At 51.8% G+C, this 26,949-nt stretch overlaps 3 protein-coding genes across 3 annotated transcripts; 1 reads left to right on the top strand and 2 right to left on the bottom strand.

Annotated features, from left to right (window-relative positions):
* Positions 1-624: 624 nt before the first annotated feature.
* Positions 625-3,192, bottom strand: KCNJ4 (potassium inwardly rectifying channel subfamily J member 4). Its single transcript, XM_054386504.1, has 2 exons — positions 3,155-3,192; positions 625-1,957 (listed from the first exon to the last, which is right to left on the bottom strand). The coding sequence occupies exons 1-2, from the start codon at positions 3,190-3,192 to the stop codon at positions 625-627; spliced, it is 1,371 nt and encodes a 456-aa protein (XP_054242479.1).
* A 1,997-nt stretch (positions 3,193-5,189) lies between these two features.
* On the bottom strand, positions 5,190-6,296 carry LOC128971312 (endosome-associated-trafficking regulator 1-like). The gene has a single exon (XM_054386820.1). The coding sequence runs from the start codon at positions 6,294-6,296 to the stop codon at positions 5,190-5,192; it is 1,107 nt and encodes a 368-aa protein (XP_054242795.1).
* Positions 6,297-21,112: 14,816 nt separating this feature from the next.
* KDELR3 (KDEL endoplasmic reticulum protein retention receptor 3) lies at positions 21,113-26,673 on the top strand. Its single transcript, XM_054386866.1, has 5 exons — positions 21,113-21,203; positions 22,159-22,259; positions 22,827-22,985; positions 23,310-23,562; positions 26,633-26,673. The coding sequence occupies exons 1-5, from the start codon at positions 21,113-21,115 to the stop codon at positions 26,671-26,673; spliced, it is 645 nt and encodes a 214-aa protein (XP_054242841.1).
* The last annotated feature ends 276 nt before the right edge of the window (positions 26,674-26,949 follow it).

The following is a 26,949-nucleotide window of genomic DNA, read 5'->3' as shown; positions in this document are numbered from 1 at the left end:
TAGCTTGGCATTTGCAGTGGAAGAATATGGATTTCAGTTCTCATTCTGGTTTGTATGCAAAGAAAGAGTCATGTGCAAAAAGCAATAAACATGCAAGTAAACCCCTCCCTTGATATCCTTCTCCACTGCCTCCAGGAGTCCTAAACTCTCCCATCCAGCCTCATTTGGTTAATGCTTAGGTACCGCTCCTCTCCAAGTGACGGTCGTGACTCTTGCCAGCCATGGGACCTCTGCGTGTTGAGGGGGGACACAAAGTCTGCTGTTGCCTCAGCAGCAGAAACATTGCTGTGAGTCTCAGTCTGTCCATTGAGGGCAGGGGCTCCTGTCGCCCCTCCAGAGATAAGAAAAGAGGTGTGCTGCTCTCCTGGCTCTGGGCAGGAAAGGGGCCCTAGCACACACTGCACACATGGAAAGAGTAGTACTGCCTGGAAGAGGAGTAAGGATACACGACTTCATGGGAAAGGGAGTATGTTAGAGCAGCTCCAGGCCTTGATGTACTCAGAGGGTGAGAGGCAGTCCTGGGAGGCATTTTTTGGTGGTCAGGGGACTTATCCAGCTATGTATGAGTGCAGAACAGAGGAGAAGATGATGGGCAACAGGTGTGAAATGGAGAGGTTGGAGGAGTTAGATGGCTGACTCCCTGCGGTATGAGATTGTATCTAGGGGCAGGGTTGCCTGGAGTCGCTCTAGGTCCAGATGGCTTCCAAAATCCATCATTTGGATGACACCTCCCTCCTCCTTGGTGCTGCCCCCTAACACTACACCCACTTCATCCTCATCATCTTCATCTTCATCTTGACTGACAAGAGCTAGCTCATTCTCATAGCAGAAGGCACTGGGAGGTGGGGGAGAAGGTAGAATAGTCATCTTGCTCTCTTGCAGCTCCCGGGCAGAGCAGCAAGGTGTGCCAGCTACTTCATAGGTCTTGTGAAAGCGTGAATAATCTACTTTGTAGTGGTTCTTCTCCTCAAACACAACCGGTTCAAAACGGTGGCCCCAGAGGATTTCACTAGCAAGGTAAGAGCTGCGTGCCTGTGTGGTCATGGCTGTGGCTTCCACCATTCCCTCCAGGATAACAACAATCTCAAAGTTCTCCGTCTCCAGCTCCTCCTTGCCAATCCCATAAAGTGGGCTCTCCTCATCGATCTCATGAACAATAATAATGGGGGAGACCAAAAATATACGATCGAGACCCACGTCATAGCCCACATTTAGGTCCCTCTGGTCCAGTGGGAGGTATTCTCCTTCCTCCGTCATGTAGGGCTTGATGAGCTGAGCTCGGACATGGGCCTCCACAATGTGGCTCCTCCTCAGGTTGCCCACCCGCCACATGAGGCACAGTTTGCCATCCCGCACTGAGATGACTGCGTGGTGACTGAAGAGGAGAGTCTGAGCCCTCTTCTTGGGCCTTGCCATCTTGGCCATGATAGTGCCAATCATGAAGGAGTCAATAACACAGCCCACGATGGACTGGACCACAACTGCCATGATAGCCAGTGGGCACTCCTCAGTCACACAGCGGAAGCCATACCCAATGGTTGTCTGTGTCTCCACCGAGAAAAGAAAAGCCCCTAGGAAGCTGTTCACGTGCATGATGCAGGGTTTGAGGAGGGAAGGACCGCTTCCCACCACCGGTGCATTGAGGTCACCGTGGAAGAAAGCGATGCACCAGAAGAGGAAGCCAAAGAAGAGCCAGGAGACCAGGAAGGCAGCGGAGAAGATCATGAGCATGTACCGCCAGCGCGTGTCCACGCAGGTGGTGAAGATGTCAGCCATGTAACGCTGAGACTTGTTGCTCAGGTTGGCAAAGTAGACGTTGCACTGGCCGTTCTTCTTCACGAAACGGTTGCGGTGCTTCCGCCGGGGGGCATGGCCCTTCCCATTCCGGCTGTGCCCATTCATGCTGCCCAGCGCAGAGACCTTGTGGCCATCCTCTTCGGTCGAGACGATGCTGTACCTGGAAGAGAAGAAGCAGCTGTTTCCAACAGAAATGCTTGGAGAATAACAGCGACCACTGAGACACTGAGGATGGGAAACACATGGGTGGCTCACAGGGCTACCATGCCAGGGTGCTGAAGATTGCAACACCACATATCCCAGGTTATTGCACTTTGGTGCCACCCTGACCAAATTGGTGGAGCTCAATTGCCAGGAGCTTGCACCTAGCAAAATCCTAACAAGGCTGCAAAGCAGGAGAAGCTTGCAGCACTGTGCTACCTTCTAGCCTTTGTGGTGAGAAGAGATCCAAAGCTTCAAAAGCTGACAGCATCTGGGACAGCCAGGAAGCCTGGGAGCAAGCACTCACAGTCTGGCCGAGTTTTGGCCTTGGCATTATGTAAAGATGGGAGGTGCTATTTTCTCCTCCTCTCTCCTCACTGATGTCATGGTGCATTGGTGACAATGTTTATACACTTCTTGTGCTCAGGACAATTCTGTTGCCACAGCAACATGTGTGGCTCCCAGCATCCTGCACCCAAAGCCAAAGGTGTAATTTGGAGATCAGCAGCCAAAGCACTGGCCACTTCTCTGGCAGAAGCTAACTCACTTGCTTTCTAGGAGACATTTGCCTCTCCAGCTCCCCTCCCTCACAGATGGCACTGCACTGCCCTTCATGTGCTGTTGGGAAAGTTGTAGATACTCCTTAAAGATATGATGGCAGAAGATGCTCTGACCACTGAGGAAATCAAGGAAGTGCACAGGTCCACCAAAACTATTCTGCCCCTGTGACTATGGAGCTGCAACTTCTTAGGACCCCTCAGGTTGGCAGTGTCTCACTCCCACTCCATGGTGTTGACATGTCAGCTGGAGCCCACCAGCATGGCCTTTGTGACTGTCATCCTCATCTCATGGCTGCAGTTGTGATTCCTAGGGAGACAGGGCTTCTGCAGTGCTGCTGGAATTGGAAACTTCAGTCCAGCACCTTGCAGTGCTTTGCTTCTTCTCCATAGTAGAACTGCAAACACTGCCCCAACCCACATATGGCATGTTTTGGACTGGAGAATGATAGAGGACACATACCTGGAGCAGAAGAGCCCTGGCAAGTAATTTGAGAAGAATATACTGAAAGGCAGGCTGAATGCATGGCCTGAGGGGCCAGATGAGGAAGACCAAGATACAAAGGGGAGCAGCAGTCCTTGAGAGGAGGGTTACTCACCGGTTGACTCTGACGCTGCCCATGGCTTGCTCTATCATCAGGTGTCAGGGGCCCACAGGAGCTGGGAGGGCACAGGTTCTCATGCAGCAGCACTCACATGGGACCAGGCAGCTCCAGGTTTCACCTCTGGTGAGCTGGGACCCATGCTGCCATTGTGATTGCTCCTGGGCACATGCCTTGCAGAGAAGGATGAACCAAAACCAGTTAGAATCTCCCCTGATGGCTCTCATTCCAGTCCCAGAGTGCAGGGCTAATAGCCTTGGGCTCTGGAGGGGTCTGGAGGTGTTCACTGGGCATCACACCGCAGCCTACCTGAGGCAGACTGAGTTACACAACCTGCAGCCTTCGTGGTCCCCAGCATCTACCACCAGAAGAGGCGTAAGGCTGGCTAGTCACTGCTCTCCAGATCAAGGGCACAATGGCTGATCAGCTTTAAGGGCCTTTGTCCTGAGCCATTATATTAATATGGTAGCTTACAGTAGGGTGAGAGCTCAGCCAGGCTAAATACCTTGTACACAAGGACTCACAAAGCACAGACATTCACGGCCACCCTGAGGGATTCCTGTCAACCCAGCCTGATCTAGAGGGGACTTATCTCCAGGGGGTGAAGAATGTCCCGTCCCCCCCCCCCCATTTAAAAGAGGAGAAGAAAAGCAATGGGTAAGAAAAAGGAGAACTGATGGAAAGGGGTATCTATCTGTGGGGTAGATGAGAAGAAGGCAGTTAGAGCAAACAGACCTTGCGACATGCCCTGTGTACAGCATCCGAGGAGCGGCTCGGCAGCAGAGACCTGCGGAAGGATGTCCAGCAGATGTTATGTCCCAGCCCAATCCTCCCTGAACTGAAGAATGGGCAGACTGATGACTCAAGAGCTGACCTATCCCACCTGCCCAGAGCTGCTGGGAAATATGCAGTGGGGCGGTAATTACTCACAGATTAGGAAGGGCTTTGTACACCCTTGCTAATCCTGCCTTTGGATTACAGCAGCCATGGGCAAAGTGCAGGATGCAGTGCTAGCTAGTTTGCTTCCTCCCAGCCTCACCACTGAGCAACCAGTGATTGCCATATCTGGGAAAAATCCAAGTATGTTTGGGTCAGATACAGGGTTTAGAGCAACTTGCAAGCGGTCATGTGTGGACAGGAGAGAAGAGCAGCAAGTGATCTTGTCTGGGATGGAAAAGTTGTTGAGAATTATCCTTGTCTCATCACCAGTGGTGCAAAAGGGGGCTTCGTGTGACTAAAGCTGACCACCAGCTTTCCCAAGTTAGGAGCACAGACTACAAAACAGAATGTAAGGAGCTGCAGACATCACCCTCTGATGTGCAAGCACTGCCATTGTAATGTCTGAGATAAGCCAAGCTGACCCTTAGCCACAGTCACTGACACTGATAGGAGGGGAAAGGCACTGCCACAGCTCACACATATGGATACTTCACAACTTCCTAAAGGTTTCTGACCACCACTGCCACCCTTTCCCCAGCTGCTGGAAAGTGCACAATTTCTAGAGGCCCTGGATTTCTGGCCCAGGTGACTGACCTCTTCCAAAAGAAGACTTAAGGACCTTCTGCTCACTGAAAGCATGTGCAGCAGCACCTGGATCTCTGTTCCTCACCTTCCCTTCCCCACTGAGAAGATGAAATGCCAGGGCTTTGCTTGTGGGAAGGGACGTGCACACAGTGCAAGAGCACTGCACCGCACACTGCTGTGATTCCTCCTGGCTCCCACACAGGAGCTCAAGTCAGCTGAAGCAGTGACACAACCTCTTGTGCAGCACCCACCATGGATGGACCTTGCAGCTCAAAGCCTGGGAAACATTTGTTGCTGATTCCACAGTGCCAGAGCAGAGCACCCAGTGGGTAAAAGTACATCACTACCTGCAACTTGTACTCAATGACAAGAAAACTATTTCCTTGAAGAATAAATAATCTGAACACACTTCAAGCAAATCAAAGTAAATGGTTTTAGTACAGGCTGTAGTAGAAGATCTGTGGTCTCAGTCCATGCCCTCATCCATGGGACCTTCACAGAACTGAGCTCATGACTCTTTCTCTGCTTCAGCTGTGGAAATTCTGCCAGTAGATTTAAGGACCTCAGCAACAAAACAGAGTGACTCTGCTCCAGAGGCAAGCTGTCTGATGGACCAGTTTGCACCTGTTATTATCTTGTGGAGGTTCTGCAAAGCGAAGTCTATGTTGTGCTTCACTTCCCCCATGTCCATTGTTTGGCCTGCTTTCAGATTTTCATTCTCTGCCTTGGAGCACTGCAGCTCTCCCTGGAGAACAGAGATCTCCTCTTTCAGCTTCTCCACATTGCTTTCTGCCTCCAGAGCCCGCTGAGTCATTAGGTGCAGACTCTGCTCAGTCTGCTGGACAAAGTACTGCAGCTCTTGGGCTTTACTCTCCTCTTTGGCCAAGCTGGCCCTCAGATGCTTCTCCAGGTTCTGTACCATGCACGCCTGTCTCTCCAAGGAGCTCTGCAAGTTCCTGATCACCCTCTTGAGCATGGTGTTCTCCGTCCTGAGCACATCATATGCCAGGAGCAGGGAAGGGACCTCTCTTCCCTCGATGGCCTGCTCAGGCATCATATGGGGCTCTGCTCCTCTGGTGTGCTCTGGGTACCCCAGGTAAGGGTCATCAGCATAGGCCCACGGGGCAAAGGCATCCATCCCCAAGTGCTTGCCCATGCCACACTGGAAAGAGTCATAAGAGCCGCCTGGTGCTGTACTGGCAGTTTGAAGAACATGCAACGTTTGATGCACAGGAAGAGGATTGGTCCAGCTGTGGTCCTCTTCTTTGGACAAGTTACCAGGAATTTCTGTGTCTTCATAAAATGGCTTCTGAAACTCCAGAGCTTTTTCCTCAAGCTCCAGTGCATGTTCACCCAACGTCTTGGCATACATTCTGGTTTTCACTCTGTCTTTCACCATGTAAGAGTGCCTGAGATTTAGGAAAAATGGAATGGGTTCTCCCAGATCCTCTACCTGACTGTCACCCAAGCTGTCATAGCCCTTGCACTGGGTCGGAGGATGTAAGGAGTGACAGAAGTAGCTGAATTTGTCATTGCTGTCATCATTATCTCCCAAGTCTTGAGATCCTAGGCAGATCTTCTCCATTTTCCTAGAGACGTCATGCAGCCATGACATTTTTCAGGATGCTTTGGACTGCAGCAAGTGGGAGTATCCAAATTATCCTCCTGGAATGGAGGTCATGCAAGCAGGTGACACTGACAAGCAAGGTGCCAGCTTCTGGATCCTTGGTGACACTTGTGAAGGAAGAGGAAGTCACCAAAATTCCTTCATTTAGATATCTTGATGGGGTGTTTGGGAAGGAGCAGAGAGGAGGATCAGGCATATGTGTGTCTTTTCCATGGGGACAACAGGAATCACCAGATCTGTGATGTCACTCTGTGACTTCAGCTCCTGCAGTGAGGTGTGATGGGGGGATGGGGAGGGGGAAGGAGTGGAGGGTGGAGAGGAACCAATCAACTGCAAAAGTGCTTTTTTGGCAGCAGGAGAATAAGCTGAACCCTTGTGGTCACAGAGCCAGTGCTGCCAGTGAGCAGAGATGAGCTTATGAAGCCACCGGAGACCTCCGGCATGCAGCGGGGAGCAGGAACCAGTTGTCCCCAGGCAGGCAAGGTGAGGCAGAGGGGACAACTCCACCCAGCAGGCTACCAAGACACCAACAAGATCAAGCTGCTGGTGTTTTGGTGCCAGGACTCACCCTGGGCAGAGGTGAGAGACATCACCAGCACTTTGGCCAGAGGCATCACCTGGAGCCAATCAGCTAGCAAAGGGTCCGTGCTGTGGTGCTGCCAATCTGCTTCATCCCCTGCTGCCAGCTGGCACAGGGAAGTGTTAGTAATACCAGGCGCCACTAACTCCAAGTGGCACGAGCCAGGAGACGAACAAAAATAAACCCACTTACCACTTCCACCCCAACACACCCCCACAGCACACAGTGCCACCACGGGAAAGAGAAACAGGCAGCTGAGAAGCCCCAGGCTGGGGACTGACATTGTGTTGGGCCAGCATCTAAGTCCCCCAGGAGATGCCACAGCAAAAGGTGAGGTAGCCAACATCCCTTGGCAGCAGTTGGTGGTCCAGGCACATCCCTGTCTGAAAAATGGATGCTAGCAGCTCAGCGAGGCTAGGGGTTGTACCAGGCTGAACCTTATGCAAATTCAGTTCAAATGGCTGTGAAGTGGTCCTTTTGCTCCTTAGAAACTTGAAACACTAATGGGATGAAGGGGGAACCTCAGGGATCTCTTCAGCAAAAAGGGATGACGTTCGTGTCCTGAACAGGCAGCTGTCTGTCACACAGGCAAGGAGAAGGAATGCCTTGCCAAGGACAGAGATGCAAATCATGGAACGTACCTGAAGACCTTTTTGGGAGGTTGCTTTCCTTCCTGGGACCCACATGTGGAGGGGGAAGCCAGGTCACCAGCAGCAGCTTCTGAGGAGTGAGATGAAACCACACTGGTGGGTGCAGCATGGGATACCCTGGAAGACACTAGGAAGGAAACTGGTCCAGAGAGATGCCTCTCCATCCCTCTGCCACCCTGTCCCTGTCGTACATGAGCATCCACATTTTTCATGGGATGAAGAGGCCCCCCCCAGCACTCTGGGAAGCCACTGCAGCATGGCTTTGAAGCCGCTGTCTTGCAGTGTTGAAGCTGTTAGACAGTTGGATCTCCAGGGGCCAGCAGCTGACTCCATCACTGCATCCTGGGCTGCCCTTCCCTGATTCCAAATCACTTTGCTTGTCCTGCACCCTAGATTAAGTGATACAGGAGACACGACTGCCCTGCTGCAGTCATCCCCACCTTCCTGGGTGACACTGTGCTCCAGCAGCACAAGCCATCACACCAGCCCACCTTGCCACCCCAGTGCTGCTCTGACCCTGAGCAGATGCATGGGGCTGGGCTGCTGCCACGTCTTTCCAAGGGACCCATGGGCTAATAAAGTCAGGGCACATAGTGCTGATGTAATGCCTCCATCACTCCATCCCCAGTACATGGCGCAGCATCTCATACATCCCAGGCTTTCTCCAGAGCTTTTCTGCCAGACCAGATCATATATTGTCAATCGTTCCTCAAATCTGTGGTGGAAGAGTCTCATGAAACAGAACAGAAAAGTCCACACTGAAGCACTCCCCCACTTGTCTTTTTATAACAACCATATCTGGTGCGCTGGGACGCACGCCGTGAGCAACGCCGATGGAAAAATCCCAGGGTATTTTTACACTCTTAGTCTTTGCTTTATGTGGAGCTGTCTGGCAAATGCTTCCCTCCTGTCTGTGGTCAATACCACAGCCGCTGGCTGCGCTGCACCTCATGCCTTTATTCCTCTTGCCGGCTGTGTAGCACCGTCTGGCTTTGAGATCAGCATCCACAGACCCATTCTGATGGCTTGGGGGAGGTGACAACACAGCAGACGTCTTCTCATTTCTTGGGGGGTCAGAGGGGAAATACCTGCAGCAGAACAGGGACCCCACTGGCTTTTTGCAGTACCTTGGAGATCTGCAGTGCCTTGGAGACGAGCAGCATTCATTTTGTCCTCTCCATCCTCTTTGTACCTCTGTCTCTTCTGCTTTTCCTCACAAATATTCCCAGGGTTCATGCCAGGGCTCATAGGGAAGCTCAGTGCCATGGGGGCTGTCTTACCCCCATGAGTAAGTGGCCAAGCTCTTGCTCTTCCGTGCCAGCAGGACTGGGTGCTAGGTGCTGTACGAGCACAGGCGAAGGCACAGCCACTGTGCAGGAGCTCTACCGTATTAAAAAGGCAAGTGACATATGGAAGGTGAGGGGAGGAAGCTGCAATCAACTCTATACCATTTTTATATACACACTTCTGCCTTTTCGTTCAATAATTATAAATAGATCAAGTAAGTGCCAACAGTCCCCATCTGCTCCGCAAGGCATGATCCGCTGACCAGCTTCTCTCTCCAAAAGATGATTTTTGTTAATGTGCCTCTGCCCTGTTTATATTTTGGGGTGGAGTGAGAAGGGGGGAATTTTATCCCCTCCCCCCCCCCCTCCTCGTGAAGCTCTGGAGCCTGGGGATGGGTAATATCAAAACAAAACAAAATGATTTGAAGTTAAACCATCTCAGTGTGTGACTCAGAGCTATTCATAGCTCCCTGAAGCCAGCTGCAGCAATGGAGCCAGAAGGATTCTGCCCGTATTATTATTCCAATTACCATCTGAATTAAAAGTTTGAGCAGTGATCAACCCACATACTGATGGGAGGGGGAGAGAAGAAAGCGAAGAGAGAAGGAGAGAAAGAGAGAGAGGGAGAAAAAAAAACAGATATAAATGGGACCCACACAAAGGTCTCTAGGATGACAAAGTTGGGAAGAAGCACAGAAAGGTGACAGCGTCACCTCCTGCCTGCTCCCACACCACCCCAGTGATCCCTGCTCTGGCTGCACCATCCAGGCAATGGCACTGCAAAAGCAGCTGTCTGCTCCCCAAGATCCTGGCTGAGAGTGGAGATACACCACAGTGGGGCTGGTGGGACTGGCATGGGCACTCACCCACTCACCTCCAGCCGAAATGGGGGTGGGAAAACAAGAGGTAGTGGCTGGTGGGCAGCTGAGCAGAAATGTAAGGAGAGGACGGGGCTGGGGCAGCAGCCAAGGAGATGTCTTCACTTTTTCTTGTCAAGTGGATAAGTGGGAGTTGTTCCTTGTGGCCAACATCACAAGGGAAATTAAATGCTCAGAAGGTCACTGGCCTTCTCTGGGTTGTCTTCTTGGCCATAAAAGGAGCCAGGCTTTTGTGGCAGGCAGGCTGCAGATGGTGTGCCACCTGCTCCTGAAGGAGCGCTGGGGATGACACAGACCCCAGCAGCAACCCTGTCCAAACTCCACCCTGGCCTAAACTCCAAAGGGTTGGTGCAAAACCCACAATGGCGGAAAACATGAAGGTGCTGAGGTGTCCCTCAGGTCCCCATATCCTGGGCAGCTGCATCACAGTAAGGTCACTTCTTCCAGCTTCCCAACACAACTACACCAGCGCAAAGGGCATCTCCTCTAACACTCCCAACCTGGGAGGTCATTTTGCTGAGCATCCTGCCTTGTAAGAGACTTGCCCAACGACCATCCACAGCAGTGACCATAAGCCTCAGCATCTCCCCAGCACAGAGCCTCTCCTGACCCTGTGCTGTCCTGGCCAGGAGGTTATTCCCTGAATAGCTTTTGACTAGTGGTGGCTGGGGGTTGTTATGATGTGCAGGAAAAGGGAGACAAGGGTGGCTCACATAATCTGCCTGCCCACTGCCTCTTCTGACAGGGCATGGAAGGCCTGCCAGTGCCTCCCCAAAGCACACAGCAAGGCAGGCACCTGCAAATGGGTTATGAAGGGTGATTACAACGGCAATAGCAGCAAAGGGTGAGCAATACCCAGGGCAAAGCCTGCTCTGTGCCAAGCTCCCAGCCGAGAGAGGCTGCAGCTGCTGCTCCACACCCAGCTGCTGCACAAGGGCTGAGTTCCCAGCCTGGCCTGGCTGCTCAGCACTAAACTCATCAGCAATTGGGAAAAAGAATTTCCCCCCACACCCCCAAATCCTCATCATTACTCTAGCAAGGAGTGCAGCTGAGCCACCAGCTTTTCCCCTTTCAGTCATGCCTGCCTGGCACCAGAAACATTGCTGAGGGACCATCCCTCAGGTAAGCTGCAAACTTGCACTCCTGTGGAGAGCAGATTGATTATTTCACCTCAGGTCTGCTGACTTGTACTGCAGCAGCTTGCTCGATGTGGTTAAACAAATGCACCTGAAAGACGCCAAACCTACGTGCTGCCCAACACCCCAGGTACAGAGCACCATCCCCTGCCTCCCTTGCCTGCCCACTGACTCCCCAAGCTGTCAGTGTAGATGGGCTTGGATGCAGGGGGAGAGCAATGTGAAGTGGGCCATGGCAGCCATGTTTGCAGTGATATTCCCACCAGCAATCATTACTGGTTGCTGTCATACTCCTCTGGGCTGTGATGCTTGCTCCTGCTGGCATCCTGCCTGCTCACCTGCCTCTTGCAACCCGGCACTCAGTGCTGCCTGCAGCTTCTGCCTGATTGCCTCCACCCAGACACCAGGCTCTTTCTGGATGGTGGGGTCAACGTGAATGGCAGGGGAGAGGATTTTGGGGTCAACGGGATCTAGTCCTGTGGCAGGCATCATCTTTGTAATGCCACTGAGGTTTTTGAAGGGATGAAGCACCTGTCTGTCCCGCTTCTGAGATTCCCCAGTGTCCTCCAGCCTCTGCACTCACCATTGTTGCTGGTGGAGCCAATCTATCCAGCTCTCACGTGGCTATAGGGCAGCTTTCTCCTCCTCTACAGCAAAGTTCCTTTTGACTTCTCTTCCTGTAGGTTTCCTCCTGGCTGGCCCCTCTGTGTGAGTGCCTAAGCAGGCTGCCAGCAGACACCATGGCCTGATGCAGAAAGGGAGCAGGCCAGAAGACAAGGGGAGAGCAAAGGAAAGGGAAGGGAGAAGAGCCATCAGAGAGGCAAATGAGATGAGGCTGGCAGCTCATTGCACCAGTGCTGGTGCCACTCACCAGGTAGGGAGGAAGGGAAGGAGATAAATGAAGTGAGAGAAGTGATGGGGTCCACTCTCAAAGCCCTTCACAAGGGACAGAGTGGGGGATGCTGCCTCCCTCATTTTCGCTCAGCACCAGGCTCCCTTCGAAGTGTTTCAGGAGAAATGTTGCCATAGAAATAAAACAGACATCCAGATTGCAAGGGGCAGGCCCACCACCATGGTGACAGGGGCTGGCACAGGCATGGGCAGAATTGCAGCAGGAGTCCCTGGCCAATGGCACGGGGCAGTGATGGGTTGGAGGGTACCTTGTTCTACATCCTCTGCTCCTTCATCTCCATTGAAAGCAGCAGTGGTGCTGCTATGCCAGCGTCGCTGTTACCTGCCCCTGGTGGCATCTCCCCAAATGCACCACTGGGCAAATGCTGAAACTGCCCCTTCAGGCAAACTGCCTGTCATCAGGCTCCTGAGGGAACGGGCATGGGGGTGCATGGATCTCTGGGACAGTCAGGACAGGGTTGCACTGCACCTGGCTCCCATCCTTCATCTGCCCGGGTCGTGGCACCACCTTCGCTGCTGGAGAACAAGCCTAAGAGATCTGAGGGCGAGAATCAGCTCAGAGGTAGCCCCGCCCACCTTGAGCCCCGCACTGCCGGAAAATCAGCATCTCTCCCAAGAAAGGGCTTCAACACCGAACATCCCCAGCAAAGCCACCTTGTTTGGGCAGGAAAACCAGCGCCAGTGCCTCAGTAAGGGGCAGGGAAGCAGCGCCGTCGAGGAACAGGAGGTCAGGCTGCCGCGGTTCCGCAGCGCTGCGAGGCGAGCGGGGACAGCTCCGCTCAGTCCTCACCATTCACAGAAAAGGGAGCGCCAGCAGCGTGCTGGGGCGCCACGCGGCCGAGGGAGGCATTGATCGCTGAGGCGCCAGCAGCCACCTATCGATCCCTGGCCCCGCTGTCGGGCTAAACCAACCCAGCACGATAACGAGACAGGACAGGGGGAACTTGCTGAGAGCAGGTTGCCATTAACTGCTCTGCTCTACATCTGCACTGATGTCAGCAAGTGGCCAGCACGGGTATCCATCACCGTGGCCTGTCCACCCTTGCTGGCACAAGGTGCTCCCAGAGTGGTAGCTGGCAGCTGAACTCGGGGTGGCCCAGAGACTGGAGGGGCCAGCAGGGACCCATTCTTCCAAGTCCTTTCCAGCCAACTCCTTGCTTCTCAGCTTTCCTTGCAAACCATGGTAGGAGGACCACACGGGGAAAGGACCACTGCCAGTCCCCTGCCAGTGCTGCACAGCATGGCACTTGGTCTTGACACCCAAGGAAGGTGAGAGATAGAACAGGAGATAAGCAGAGGAGAGGGAGACCCACTTCCTCCCAGATCAGCCCTTTCCAGATCATAGTCTCTGTGGCCATCATCACTATCCCTTTTTTTCCCCCAAGACCCCCTGTCCCCTCCTAAGCCACTTATTTCCCCTGTACATATTATTATAGTCAGCAGCTACAAACAAGGGCGGTCACATGCCAGGGTGACTCAGGCATCTGTGGGCATTCCAGTGGTGAAGGGAGAGAGGGCACATCCCCAAGTCTTAGGCAAGACATGCTCCACTTACATCTCTTGTCCCCTCTCAGGCACCAGGTGACCCCAAGCCTCAGGTCCCTCTCCACACCTCCCACCTTTTGTGTACACCTCCTCCAGAGAAGCTGAGGAAGGCACAGAGCAGGGCTTGAGGGTAATCTTGGAGACGTGTCATCTCCACGACACATCCCCACCACACATCCCCCGTGCACACTGGCACCGACTCCCCTTTTCAGCACACCCCCTGAAAGGGAGGAAGGGGAGAAGGAGGAGGCCCCAGAGCCGCCATTCACTTTACCACGGATGGAGCCAGGGCTGAGTGGTGAAGATGGGAGACTCTAGGCTCTAGGCAGAAAGATTTGGTTGTCTCTAGACAATTTACCCAGGAGGGAGGGCATCAGCAGCTGAAGGTGGCACTAGGGACATGTGAGGTGTCCTGCCTGTACTATGCAAGCCTGCATACCTGCTCCCACTCTGGCATTGCCAATAGGGAGCAAAGGCAGAGTTTCTCTGGCATTTCATTCACAGCTTTCTCCTGAGCTCTTTCATGCAAACCCAGTACCCAGAGGACCGTTTGCACTGTGCCTGTCTAGTGGATGTTGGACCACCCCTGGCAGAATCAGCCAGGCTGGGACTAGAAGAACTAGAAGGCAAAGGAAAGGTGGGCAGGTCTGGGTCCTGAGAAGCTCTGTGGGCAGCATGGGAGCCAACACGGCTGCTTGAGCCCTGGTTGTGCCTGAGTGCTTGGAGAACAGGTCTCCAGCTCCATACTTCTCTGGGAACCAGCTGAGACTATCAGCCACAGAGAACAGGAGAAACGAGAGGTGAGCAAGACCCAGCCCCAGGTGAGAAGGCACTAAAGGAGACACGGGGAGAAAATGAAGAAGTTACCTGCAAAGCAACCCAAGGCAGGGTGGCGAGGGATGAGGAGGGAAGCTGGGGAGGTTTACAGGCAGGCAGCCACCCCTGTCCCTTGGCCCACGGCCACCCGGGTAGCCATATGTGCATATGGCACGCACACAGGCAACTTTATTATTCACTGGCACGCTCACATGAAGCCACGCATCTCTCTCTAAGTTATATTTATAGCTGCTCCTCAGAGCCAGCGCAGATGAAACAATGCATTATTTTCCTAAGGGGAAAAAACCCTCCCCGAACTCATGCCAGTGAGGGGAGCAGCGCACCCCAGCACCGCCTCTTACCCGGGTCCTGCCGAGGGCTGCAGCCTGCTCCAGCCGAGCCAGCATCAGAGGAAGTGGAAAGCGACCGGTTTCTCCATCTCACCATGAAATATCTCAGCTGGACGGGGGAATCAGGAAGGTCTCTTCGGCAGCCCTCGCTTGCTTCTGGCTGTTTTTTTTTTTTTTCTCTCCCTGATGAACAGCGACCTGCTCCACTGCGACCTGCTCTTCTCCTAACTCTGCCCTGCCCACGCCAGCGTTCTCCTCCTGCCTCTGCCTCTCCTCAGAATTTTTTGCTCCCTGGAGCATCCATCCCACGGAGCACTGATGTGACTTTGTGGCTTGGCGATGGGTTCAGGTCTCCCCCTCCTGCCTGGCTCTCTCTTTGCCTGGCATTATTCGCCCCATGCCTCTCACTGCCCCCTTGCTCTAGTTCCCAAATCCCCCCTCTCCCTTCCACTCTTCCTCTCTTTGCGCTCCGCTCCCTTTCCCTGGCTGCCTCTCCCCCTCGCTGATTGCTATGCAGTCTGTAGCTGAGAAGTCAGTAACTCTGTGGTAGGATCCAACAGCTTTCCGCTACTTTAGCCCATCCTCGCGTGTGAGCTCAGAGCCACGGAGGCACTGCTGCCGAGCCACCATGGGGGAGACAAGAGCGCAACCATCGGCAGCAGGAAGGGGACAGGGAGTGCCCCCAGGAGGCAAATCTTCCCACCAGGCTGGCACGAAGGGCTGAAATATCCACTGATGGGGTATTTTTCACACCTGGGTCTGGGATGCTGGGCTGACACCTTGCCCTGAGGAAGGACCAACCTCTCCCAGCTTGTGCAGAGCATTTGCCTCGGGGTCATCAGCTCCCTGCGTCCACAGGCTGACCTTTCCATCCTGCAGTGCTGGAGCTATCCTGCCAGGATGGGTGATGCTGGGGACAAGGCATGGAGGGACAGGGAATATTGGCAAGGAGGGACTAGCCCTCAGGCTCCAGGATGATGCACAGCTGCCCTGCTGGGAAATATGTCCCAGAAAGCTCAGCTGGATCTCCACGGTCAGCAGCATCTCAGGGGCTTTGAAGAGGTCACCTTTTGAAGGCAAGATGAAGGGCCAGGGGACCCTGTGGCAGTGAAGTTAGAAGTTGAAGAGAGCCCCAGTCCCACAGCCAGCAGCTGTAGACATGGACTCCTGGGGCCAGATCCACACCAGGCTGGCAGAGTGCAAGGTTGTTGTTTCCATCTCAGTGTCTCATCTGCTGTCCCCAGATTTAAGGTCTGTGCTGGAAAGTTTAAAAAAGATTAAAATCCACTCTGTCCCCATCCTGCAACAATTATGATCCTCCCTCCCAAAATCATCCCAAGATCCTCTGGCAGAGGAGATGCTCCCTTGCATAACACACTGCGAGAAGCGCTGTCCCCCATTGGCATCACTGAGCACCATGGTGCTGAGCATGGCCTTCTCTCACCTGCCAAAGCCACCCCAGGGGAAGCAGAGGGTATTTTTAGCTGCTCTTCACACAGATAAGCATCTGCAAATGAGGAGCATGAGTCTTCTGCACTAGCCAGCTCTCCCTGGTCTGCCCACAGCTGCTCCACACTGCTTGAATGGGATGTCTTGGGTGGCCGTAGCACCTGGACAGAACTGGGCCAGTCCACTCGTTCCATCACCTCTTCAACTGTCCCTGTGGGGACCTTGTTCAGGTTCATGGTGGGCAAATGGGATTGCTTCCCAAGACCTATTAGCTGGGAGCTGCACAGGAGGCCCATGGCAAAGTATAACAGTCCCCTGGCACCATGACAGGCCCTTCCCTTCCGAGCAGTAAAGGGAGGAAGATGTTGAAGAGACATCTTGTTCCTACCTGGGATGAGAGAATCCTCCAGGCATACACACACCCCTGCTGCCTCCTTGGCTTTAGTTGGGTTTTCAACCTCTCTGCCTTTTGCTTCTCAGCACCAGCTCTCCCTCCACTTGGGCAGCTTCACCTTGCACACCACGCAGCACCCTGGTGCAGCCAAGAGGCAGCCAGCATGGCCAGAGCCATTGGGAAGGACATGAGGATGTTGCACAGAGGATGTCACCAGCCTGTCACTGTCCTTGTGCCCCCAGGGTGCCATGCTCTGGCTGTCCCAGGCCCGCTGGCCCCAGTCCTGGGGTGGCTCTCACTCGCCACCCCCGCCCGTCTCCACCAGCACCGTCTTTAATAAGAAGCGTGGAATATTTTAGCACCTATGGAAAAGCCACCACAGACGGTGGTGGCAGCCGTTGCTAGGGAGACGCTCCCAAAAATAGCCCCACTCCACCAACCTTTCCCGATGCTGCTGTGGGGATGAGGGAGGCAGAGGGATGGAAGGGTGGAGGGATGAATAAAAGAAAGGAGGGAAAGAGATGAAGAGATAGACGAAGGAATGTTTGGATTGATGGATGGATGGATGGATGAATGGGTAGGTGGATGAAGGGATTGAGGAGAAAATGGAGGGATGGATAAAAGAATGGATGGAGGGGTGGATGCTGGAGCTCCTGGAAAAGTGTTTAAGTGCTGCCTGACCTCTCTCCTGCCTGGTGATGAAGTCAAGCACAACCACCATGACAGCAGGCCCTGCTTCACCACCTATGGTCCTACTTCCCTGAGACACAAGCTCAGCCAGCACAAGCCCTCCAGACCTCTTTGCCCCAGGCAGGTCTGACAGTTTTAACCTCTTAGCTTCTCCCAGGCTCCTTCTATCACCCTCTTCTGACTGTCCTCCAGGACCACCCCAGCCAAGCTGTCCTGGTCACAGATAGAGGTGACCCATGATGCTGAACCCCGCTGTGTTCCCCAGCACCGCACCACCTAAAACAATTTTTCCCCCCTCCTCCTTGGGACCACCTGGCAAAGAAATCCCCGGGCATCCCTTTACCCCCTTAAAAACCACACACAAGATAAACCCAACACCTGAAACAAACAGAAAAGGTGAAAAAAAGAACCAGAGAAAAAAAGTAGGGCATTGAAGGTATGATGGGTGCAAAGAGAGGGTAGCCACAAAAGGTTCCCACATGGGAAACCGGGCGGGGGGTTTTTTCCACCTAAAATTGAGTTGTTGGACAAAACACGACAGGAACAGCAGAGAGAGTTGTACAATCTACCACCTTACTTCTTGGGATGTGATTACGTAGTTGCACCTAGGTAGATTTGGAAATATGGATTTGGAGACCCGCCACGATACTTTTTTAGGATAAGGTCGCCATCATTACCGATAAAAATTCCTTGTGGATTGGGGAAGGGATATGGGAACCTCCAGATAGCCCCTTTCCCCCTGTGTGCCCCAGCACACAAATACTTTTCCCAGTGGTGAAAGGGAATTAACCTCATGTCCTCATCCTCAGGTATGGCATATCCAAATTTCCAGACCAATGAAGTAGAGGGAAAAAGTTTGAGGATGGTTATTAAGCCCCATGTGATGAAGCATTCTGCTGGCCCCCCCAGAATTCTAACTGAACCATGGGGTGATAGGCAAAGAGTGTTAGGAGGATACCCCAAAAAAGAAGAAAATTACAGGGAGGAAGTAAGAAAAAAAATATTAAAAATAAATTCAACAATCCCAAATTCTCGATTTTGGTGCCAAATCCCAGCTTGCTGCTTCCCTGTCACCCTGGCGACATTCCTTGTGGTCACCATGGAAACGGGAGGCATGGAGAGAGCATCACTGTGTGGTGCAGTGGCAGCACCCGGCATTATTTTGGGAGGCAGGGAGACACCCGGTGCAAGGCGCTTCATCTTGTGGCAGGGAGGGAGGAGGGAAGGTTTATTTTTACTTGCTCCCTCTTTGTGTGCCAGTTTTTCCTTCTCTAAGTGTCCAGCTGTCCCTTGCCCTTCTAGGAGCTTTCCCATGGCCCTCCTTCATGCCAGACAGGGATGTCCCATGGGCAGACCCAAGACCCACCAGATGTCCCAGCTGGGTGAGCTCAGTTGGGCTGCTTTCATGAAGTCTCTGTGATGGCCACCTCAGCTGTTGGGTTTGGGTGCTGCAGCAGGAGATAATGGCTGTGGCTTCAGGATTACCAGATCTTCTTGGGAAGATGCAAGATGAAAAGAATAAACCTTCTCCACCCACAACTGTCTCACCCCTGCACAGGAGATTCCATGTCCTAGGTGGGATGAGAAACTGCAAAGAGGAGTGGAGGGACAAGACAACAACAAGGGCTATACCTGACACTGCACCCCAGGGACTTAGAAGTGGGTCTGTCAGAAGAGATGACCTTAAATTTGTTCCTTTCCCTGAAACCTCCCATCCTTATTCCACAGTTAAAAACACTCTTTGCCCATCTGTGAAAGCACCTTGGACACCTTGGACACCAGGGACCTGCTGGGTCACCGAGGCTGGGGCTTGGCTTTCACCAGTGCCCCCTCAGCCTTGCAGAGCCCTGTTGAAATCTTGAGTGGCTCTGCTCCAACAGCTGGAAACTCAGTTGCTGGAAACCCATTGCTCCTTTGTCAGTGCTCTCATGCGGTCTAACCTGCTCTTCTCTGCACCAATCTCTGCCTCACTGCCCTGTCTGGGGGCAGACAGGCCCTCCCTGTTTTTGCAGACCCAAGCAGGTGTTTTTCAGCCTGAATTGGGAACATGACTGGAAAAGCCCGGTACAGCAGGTGCTGGAGCAGCAGAGGGAAAACACAGCAGCCAGCCTAATGGGCAGGGAGGAAATGTATGCAAATGTATTCAGAAAGGAATCCGGTGTTACTAATAGAGTTGGTTATTCCTCTCAGTAAGCACCAGGGAAAACAGTTTTACACTTCAGTCATTAAAGATGTTACTCCAAGCCAGCCCGTGAGGATGGAGGAACACCCAAAGGAGATGGCAGTGGGTAGCAGCTGGGGACAGGGAGGGCAGCAGCCAGAGCCAGTCACAGGTCAAGAGCAAGCAGGGTCAGGCAATTCTTGAATAACCAAATTAGACCCACAGCCAGATGTGATTTGCTTGGGAACAAGCTGACAAATTAAAACATCCACCTGGTTGTATTAAAGCAATTTTATCTTAGTGACTAGATAATGAATATCTAATATCTAAGGAGTATCTGTCAGGATGTAGAGGTCCCCGACTGCTGCAAGGGCAAGGTTTATCCTGACCAGGCTGGTCACCCTGGGCTGTTCCTGAGTAAATTAAAACATGGTAACTGTCACTAGTAAGCTCCTTCCTGCTCAATCTCTAAAAGCAGCAGCACCTGTGTGCTTCTTTCACTCAGCACATGTATGTCCTTCTTTGCAATCCAGTTGCAAGAATCCAGCATTAATGTCATCACAGAGTGCACTGGGTTAGAAGGGACCCTCAAAAGTCATCTTGTCCAACCTCCCTGCAGTGAGCAGGGACATCTCCAACTAGATCAGGTTGCTGAGGACCCCATCTAGTTTGACCCTGAATGTCTCCAGGGATGGGGTCTCCACCACATCTCTGGGCAACCTCTTCCAGTATTTTACTACCCTCACTCTAAAGAGCTTCCTCCTGATATCCAACCTAAACCCACCCTGCTCCCATTTCAAACCACTCCCCTTCATCCTATCTGTACAAGCCCTTCTTAGCAGTCCCTTCTTAGCAGCTTTCCTGTAGGTCCCTTTCAGATACTGAAATTCAGCTTTAAGGTCTCCCTGGAGCCTTCTCTTCTCCAGGCTGAACAGGACCAACTCTGTCCCCAGAGCCCTTCTCTGTACCCACTCCAGCAGGTCCCTGTCCTTCTTGTGACAGGGGACACTTCAGCAAAGTTTGTTTCAAACCAGCCCATGGGAGATTCTTTTCTTCCCTCCAGGGCTGGGCTCTGGGGTTCACATCTGCACAGCAGACACCCAAAGGCATTGGTGCCTGATAGGGAGGACACTGGGGAATGCAGCACGTGGGCTGCCGTGGAAGTGGGGTGTGATACAGAGCTGCAGCAACAAGGGCATTCAGATCTCTTTCCTCTTCTTCGTTTGCTCCAGGAGACAAAGTGCAACACTGAGAAGAAGGCGCTGCAGCCAGGATGGGGGTGGGAAGGGCAGAGGGCAGGCGGCTGCCAGCTGGGAGCAGGACGGAGGTTAATGCACCCCCAGGGCGTGTCCCTGGAAAGCCCAGCCCTCGCAGGATGGTGCATCTCCAAAGCCAGAGCATGGGGATTCCTTCCCCTCTGCCTTTTCCCCTTTAACGACACTTCCGCATGTAACTTGAGACAAGTTGGGGAAGCAAAAAAGGGAAGAGAAAAAAAAAAAAAAGGAAAAATAGCGCAGCTATTCCCGCCTCCGCCTCTCTCTCCTCCCCGGCGAGGCAGGAGCCACGTCACCGTCACCTAGTGCTGGCTTTGGGGTTGCTCAGCAGGCTTATCCTGAAGCTCTCCAGGGGACAAACCCCAGTTTTCAGCCTGGAGCAGAGACAGGAAGGCCCTGGGGCAGAGAAGAGAGAGAAAATACACCCAGGGGGAAAGGTAGGCAAGGGAGATATCCAGTTTGAGCGCCTGGCAGGGGAAAGGCACTCACAATCAGCGGAGAGAGAAGCCTGAACTTTCCTCTGCCAGAAAAGAGGGCTCCCCACTTGAGGACAAAAGGAAAGTTGAGCCGGAGGAGAGCGTTCGCTCGGTCGAAGCTTGGGAGGAAAAATCTCCTGGCCCTTGCCCTCCCTGCCCACAGAAAGCATCCTGCTCCCTTTGCCCTAAAGGAGCACCCCTGGCACCATGAACATCTTCCGCATCCTGGGGGACCTCTCCCACTTGCTGGCCATCATCATCCTGCTGATGAAGATCCTGAAGTCCAAGTCCTGTGCTGGTGAGTGTTCCCACACACCGGAGAAGGAGGGGAGCCCTTGGAGGGCTCGATGAGGGGTGCAAGCAAAACAGGGTGTCAAAAAGGCTAGCAACAGTCCACACAGTCTGGCAGCACTCCCTGGCAAGCTTTCTCGAGGAAGTCCTCCTCCTCTAGGAAGTGTCCCAGCCAGAAGGAGATGGCTGCATTGGAAGGATGTGATGTGGCAAGGCACAGAACCTTTGGTACATGTTGGTCTTGGGCTAGTATAGCAAAGTAGACAGCAGCAAGGCCAAAGAGAGGTGGGAAATGAGCAGAAGAAGTTGTGGCAGCACCAAACAACCTGTAGGAACAAACTGCTTTAGTTCAGAGGTCCTGTCAGTGGGTAGGTACCAGAGGCAGTCCCATCCCCGGATGAGGAAATCAGGGCAGCAGCTTTCTACAGGAAGATTTTGCTCTGAGTTCGTGGTTTCCATCCCAACAGACTTTGGAGCTGGGCTGCAGCATCGTGGCTGTCACCTCAGGTAGAGAAATGTGTGGGTCTCACTGCGTCTCCCTATCAGTAGTGACTAAGCTCTATCAGCATCCCTGGGCTGGTCCCTGACCCCACAGATTTTCTATCATGCAGCAGATGTCACAACCCCCATTGATGAAGGGGACAAAGAAGGGAAGAGAAAGGTGTTTTGGTGATAGTAAGGCCTGAATTGGCCAAAGCAGTGAACATGCCCACTGAGCACTGGTGCCCACGACCCAAGGCAGGACTCACGGGGTGTCAAAAGGAACCTGCTGACATAGTCCCTTAACTTGGGAGACTTCAGGCAGTCCTGGGATAGATCTAGAGCTACCACAGCATCTACATGCCAAACCTGGTTCACAATGCAACATACAACTGCTTCCAAAGAAAGCATAAAGGGAATCACCATCCTAAAGGTCCCTCCTCTCATCTGCTTTACTTTCCTTTCTTCTCTCTGCCATGCAGGTATCTCTGGGAAGAGTCAGATCCTTTTTGCCCTCGTCTTCACAACTCGCTACCTGGACCTGTTCACAACCTTCATCTCTGTCTATAACACTGTGATGAAGGTAAGGAGAGGGCAGTGCAGAAGCAGAGGTCACCCTCAGCTTGTCATGGTTTCTTGGGGAGGTGAAGGTACACAGTCACTAAGTCAGTTTTTTCAGCCAGGAAGGGTGGATAAAAATGCTTCCTTTGGTCTCACTGGCCCTCCATTGAACAAAAAACCAAAACAAACAAACAAACAAAATCCCTAACCACAGTCACTGAGCAAGCTGAACCCATCACATTTAGTACCACCAGAACAAGACACCATGAAGCAAGCCTAGATGTCCTTGCACAGCAGGAGCACTAACAAACTGCTGTCACCAAGCCAACTTCTTCACACAGAGCTCTCTCTAGAGGGCTCAAACAAGTGCAATCCTCATTGTGAGGCAATCTTTAATTGATCACCAGATTACCACCACCTGAAATCAATCCACAAGACATTGCAGAAAAGACATTCACCACTATCTTGTTCTGGCGTGGCCCCACCAAAGCCAGGTTAAGACATCTTGACTTTGGAAAAGCCACCCTCTCTTTGAGCACAGAAGGTGCAACTGCAAGAAAAGTCTTGCCATCTCCTTTCCCTCTCCCAGGTCATATTTTTGATATGTGCCTATGTCACCGTGTACATGATCTATGTGAGATTCCGGAAGACATTTGACAGCGAGAATGACTCCTTTCGCCTTGAGTTCCTGCTGGTCCCTGTCACAGGCCTCTCATTTCTGGAGAACCACAGCTTCACCCCCTTGGAGGTAAGGAAAACCTGAGACAGGAATAGGGAGGGGAAGCAGCAGCCTGACACCAGGCAGCAGAGTAAGCAGCATGCTGAATAGTTGAGATTTTTAACAGCAAGAGCAAGAAGGCAAGGTTGGCAGGCCTTGAAGGCCACACCATCCATAGGGTAGCTCAACACCGTCTCCTCTCAGCCCCACCACAGCAAGCTCATTTTCCCCAATTCCAGCAGCAGTCCTTATCCTGCTCACACCCTTGGTGCTCTGCCAAATGAAAAGCTTTGGGTCTAAATGTATGTCAACCAGTGCCAAGACTTTCCACTGCCTTCATTTCGCATCTCACAGATACTCTGGACCTTCTCCATCTACCTGGAGTCCGTGGCTATCCTTCCTCAGCTCTTCATGATCAGCAAGACAGGGGAAGCAGAGACCATCACGACCCACTACCTTTTCTTCCTGGGCCTCTACCGCGCTCTCTACATCGCCAACTGGGTCTGGCGCTACCACACCGAGAATTTCTACGACCAGATCGCTGTGGTTTCTGGGGTGGTACAAACCATCTTCTACTGTGATTTCTTCTATCTTTATGTTACCAAAGGTAGGTAGATAGGTTGGTATGAATCTGAAATGTTCATTTGGCATTCTTGTAACGTATGGTAGAGCTGCAGCTTGCCATGCATTCATCCTTCCATGGCTTTATTCTCTGCTGTCTTTGTGATGCATATTGTCTACCTCAAGTCCAGTTTGAAAAACGTAGCTGCTGAACGCACTTCGGCATTTCAGCTCACAAGGTTCTGTATGTGCATCAGAAACAAAGCAGAACCAGGCTCAACCTCACCTTGGGAAGTTAGCAGCTGAGGTATATTCGATTCTACATACGCTTCGGAAGATTATGAATCACACAAACAAAACTTTTGAGTGGGGAAAAAAATAGCTGTAGGCAGACAATGTACCTGAGAAAGCAACAGCAGACATATGGAGGTATTATTAAGCCTACTTTTGATGGAAAAGACATAACATTCTCAAGAACTGATTCTGTAGGAAGATGAGTGCCTGCTTCCCAAAATCAGATGCCCCTTCCTCTTCAGCACCATGGTAAATGGCTATGTGCCAGAGCTAAGGAAGTGCATGGAGGGCATAGAAGGTGGTTTCTGAGGCTGAAGCATGCTTTAAAATACTTTTGTTGAGGAGAAATGCAATTTGAGGAAATCTAGCTGAGCAGATTTCTTCCAACTTTCTTCCTTCTTCACCTTCCCAAACTAGTCTGCCCAAAGCAGTATTGATGGCTTGTGTTTGGTGTTTTGAGGAATGGATTTTGGTAGATTCACGCTGACAGAGAGGTGACAGGAGCACTGAGCAGGTGGCTGGCCCTGGCAGATTAAGACTTCCTTCTGTCATTAAAACATTTTTATAGCCAGGAAAGTACTTTGTAAAATTGCCATCAAGGTGCTCCACATCAATTCCCCCTTTTTTTCTTAAACCATTTCTCATTTTAGCTTCATTCAATTCATGCATCCCATGTCCTTCTGTGTTCTGTGAGAAATCCACACCCTTTGTGGTTGCAGGGGGTGGAACAAAAGGGAGGAAAAAAACAGCTGCTGGCTTTCAGCCTTGCATTGCTAGCATTAGAGCTGCAAAATTTAGATGATACAGGAGGCAGATGAAAAAAAAATTGTCCCTGGGACATAACAGCAGGAAGAGAATTGCCTTTTCTGTTTGTTTTTCTCTTTTTTCTTCTCTTTTACACAAATGTTCTGGATCACAGGAGAGGAAAGGTGCCTGAAGACATGCAAATGCTTTGCAGTCATTTATGAAATCCAGCAACATTAAAGCAGGTCGCATCTCTCACACATTCTTACGAAAAAAAAAAACTTTTCAAAACATTTCTGACTCTGAAGGGCTTGGACAAAAGGGCAGCGATGCTGCAAAGAAAGCAGAGATGTGTTATATAAAGAAATCTATTTAACAGGCTCCAGAGCCAATCCCAAAGCATTGTGAAGGGACTTTTATAAAATATAACTTCTCTTTATCTTGTTTTCATAACTAGATGAGCTCCTTTCTGTTTAACGCAAGGACCTGAAAGATATTCTGAGGAAGCTTTCAGCTCTCCAAAGCTTGCATTTCACAGAGTGACTGAGGCTGTGAGCCATCAAGGGCATCATCTAATTCATCCACCTGCTCACAGTAGGGTCACCTAGAGCACAACTGTTGAAAGTCCTGTCCAGCCAGGTTTTGAGTTTCTCCAGGATGGAGGCACCATAGCCTCTTCTGGCTAACCTGCATCAGTGTCTGACTACCCTCAGTGTAAACATTTTTTTCCTATGTTTAAGTGGAATTTCTCATTGTCCCTTTCCCCTCCACTGAGCACTGCTAAGCAGTCTGGGGCTGTCTGCTTTACTCCTTCCCTCAGACATTTATACACATGGGAAATGTCTTCAGTCTTCTCCAGGCTGAGTACTCAGCCTGCAGTCTACTCCCTTAACCATCCTCATGGTCTTCCTGAACTTGCTCCAGTATGTCCCTGTCTCTTGTACTGAGAGCCCAGAGCTGGACCCTTCACTCCACCTGTGGCCTCACAAAAGCTGAGTAGAAATGACCACCTCCCTCAACCTGCTGATGATGCAGCTCAGGGGGTTGTGTTCTTTGCCACAAAAGCACATTGGTGGCTCATGTTCACCTTTGTGGCTCAGGGCCTTTTCTGCCAAGCTGCTTTCCAGATGGGCTGTCCTCAGCAACTGGTGGTGCACAGGGCTGCTCCACTGCTGCTCAAGACATGGCGTTTCCTTTTATGAGGTCCCCACCAGCCCACGTCTCCAGCCTGCCACAGGCCCTCTGACCCCATCTGGTGTTATCAGCTGCTCCCCTCCATTGTGCATCATCAGCAAATCACCAAGAACGTACTCTGCCCTTCCCTCTGGCACCAAAAGCACTGAGCACTACTGGCACAGCACCCACCCCCACAGTACATGACCAGTACCAGCCTGGATCACCACCCAGTCAGGGCAGCTATATCTCCACTCACCTCACCCAAACCTACGGGCCCCTGGTATTCCCAAAAGGCTTCCCCAGTCAGAGCTTCCAGATCAGATGAGATGAGGCAAAGTCAGAGGGGCCTGGCCTGTCCACAAGCCCTGTTCTCCATTCAAAGCAGGAAGAAAACAGTGGGGATAGAATATGACACCATACTGCATCATCATTTCAAAAATTGTGGTAAGAACATCTATACCTGAGTAACCATGGAAGAGGAAACAAGAACCTTTTCCTTTAGCATAAAGGAAATAGGTTGCAGTTTCCACCCTTAGAAGGAATTTTGTAGTGGCCATCTCCCATCAGCCTCAGGTTCATTAATTTCACCCTTCTCACTTATTTGCCCTGGATGCTCCTTTCTGAGCCCATAAGACTTTCTGGACCTGCTAGCATACAGTCATAGCCGAGGATGAGCATCTGTGCTACTTGAAGCCAGCAAAGCTCTACTTCTACTATCCTAGAGCAGCACATGAAAGGATGCCCAAGGTCCATTCAATAGTCATCACTTCATTGCTATTTGCAAACCTGGCAACCCATAGTCCAGTACTCTGAACAGCAAGAGAAGGGAAAAGAAAAAATGAAATTGCTGAAACAGTTGAATTCCCCAAAGGCCCTTCATTACCTTCTCTTTGTCTTTGCAGTCCTAAAAGGAAAGAAGCTAAGCCTCCCCATGCCTGTGTGAAGACATTTTCACAGACAAGATACTCTGTAAGATGAAGCTCTGAAGATCACAGCTTTCCTCTCCTGGCTCTTTTTGACCAACGGATGGCTCAGCAGTTTTACTCCAGTGCCAGGAAGACAATGATGCCTGGAAAACAGATAGCTTCTCATCCAGATGAGACTTTCCTTCAATTTTTTTTCCCCTTACTTGAATTTGGTGCCAGCAAGTAGTGCTGGCCAACACTGAAGTAGTTCAAATTAACCTCTCCTGGCTCTTCCCAGCATCTACCTCCAAAAC

The sequence above is a fragment of the Indicator indicator genome, chromosome 14, assembly GCF_027791375.1.
Source record: "Indicator indicator isolate 239-I01 chromosome 14, UM_Iind_1.1, whole genome shotgun sequence".
In the NCBI taxonomy this organism is placed as follows: Eukaryota; Metazoa; Chordata; class Aves; order Piciformes; family Indicatoridae; genus Indicator; species Indicator indicator.
This window is presented reverse-complemented; position numbering and strand designations above follow the sequence as displayed.